At 47.0% G+C, this 1,401-nt stretch overlaps 1 protein-coding gene across 1 annotated transcript; it reads right to left on the bottom strand.

The window, feature by feature from the left end:
* Window positions 1–216: 216 nt before the first annotated feature.
* LOC110700894 lies at window positions 217–1,050 on the bottom strand. Its single transcript, XM_021878475.1, has one exon. It carries the CDS (start codon window positions 1,048–1,050, stop codon window positions 217–219), a length of 834 nt encoding a protein of 277 aa, XP_021734167.1.
* Window positions 1,051–1,401: the final 351 nt, after the last annotated feature.

The following is a 1,401-nucleotide window of genomic DNA, read 5'->3' as shown; positions in this document are numbered from 1 at the left end:
GTAGGCTTGTTGAGGAAGAGGCCCAAGAACTCCGGGTTGAGGCTGCCTTGCGGACCATTGCTGTTGGGCTGGTCCCTGAGATGGTTAGGGACATGGAGGCATGGCCCAAGACCCTTGGTTCCAATAGGCCCATGGAGGGGGAAGTAGCCAGGGAGTCTGCTGTGGAGTGCCCTGCTGCTGCTGCTGGGGTTGGCCCGACCAGCGTTGCTGCTTGTTCTACGGCGGCTGCTGGTGGTTTCTCCGGCTGGCGGCGGCTGGCGCGCCACCCCCTTTCCCTTTACCACCCTTGCCCTTGTTTTTCCGGCCACCTTGACGAGGCTGCCCCCGAGAAGAATTTTGTGAGGATTCTCCTTGACCCTGCTGACCCGTGGAATTGGCATGAGAAAGAAGCGCCTCTTCGTGGGTGTCGTGGGTGATGTCGGTGGCATTACCTTGCTCTTCAAGCTCGAGCATGGAACGGAGAGTATCAAAGGAAGGCAGAGGGTTCATATGGCGGACTGATGTTCGAAAGGGCTTATACTCCTCTGTTAAACCCTTTAAAAGCTGAAGTGCCATACGATTATCGGAGACTTGATCCCCAACATTTTTCAAGCTATCCGCGAAAGACTTAAGATGAGTGCAATATGCCTTGACGCCATCAAATTGCTCCAGCCGAGTATTTGTAAATTGAGCATCAAGTTGCAAAGCTCTAGTAGACTTGTTATTGAGAAAGAATTCCTCCAACCGTTTCCACGCATCCAACTCTGAGTCATCATTGTCAATAATCGAATTCATAAGGTCCGGGGAGATGGTATTATAAATCCATTGTCGAACGATGTCGTCAAGGCGTTGAGTAAGAGCTTGTTCAGCAGGGGTGGGTTCGGTTTTCTTGGCCGAAGGATCCACCGGAGGTGGAATTATGTGCTCGATCACCAAATTCGCACGGCAATGAAGTTGGAAAAGAGTCGACCAAGTGTTAAATTGCTTGCCCTCATAATCTAGAGTGATGGGGATACAAGACTTGATGTTGTTCACAAGAGTTGCAGGATGAATCTTGCTTGATTCGGCCATGGAGGAAGAAAGAATAGAGCGGAAGAAAGAAGAGAGAAATAGGGTTTTCAGGAAAGAAACCTAGACTCGTGATACCATGAGAAAATATGTGAATATTTGTCGTAGGCTTCTCATTCATCAAAGATTAGTATATATACAAGATTAGGCGTCTAGGTTAAGCTACGCTAAACTAGGAAAGATATACACTAAATATATGCAAAGATAATTACAAAAGATTATTTCCATAATCTAACACTGGTGCCAAATTTTAAATATGATGTCCTTGCAAGTTATAACTTATAAGGCATGTCCATTGGCATGCTAAGTGCTTACAGACTTGTCTACTTGTGCTTGGTTGGGTAATCTCTTATA

This window comes from Chenopodium quinoa, unplaced genomic scaffold, assembly GCF_001683475.1.
Source record: "Chenopodium quinoa cultivar QQ74 unplaced genomic scaffold, ASM168347v1, whole genome shotgun sequence".
Taxonomy (NCBI): Eukaryota; Viridiplantae; Streptophyta; class Magnoliopsida; order Caryophyllales; family Amaranthaceae; genus Chenopodium; species Chenopodium quinoa.
Note: the sequence above shows the minus strand (reverse complement) of the source record. Positions and strands in the feature narration are given on the sequence as shown.

Coding starts and splice junctions, on each gene's coding strand:
- LOC110700894 (XM_021878475.1), bottom strand. CDS start 1,050: ATGGCCGAATCAAGCAAGATTCATCCTGCAACTCTTGTGAACAACATC.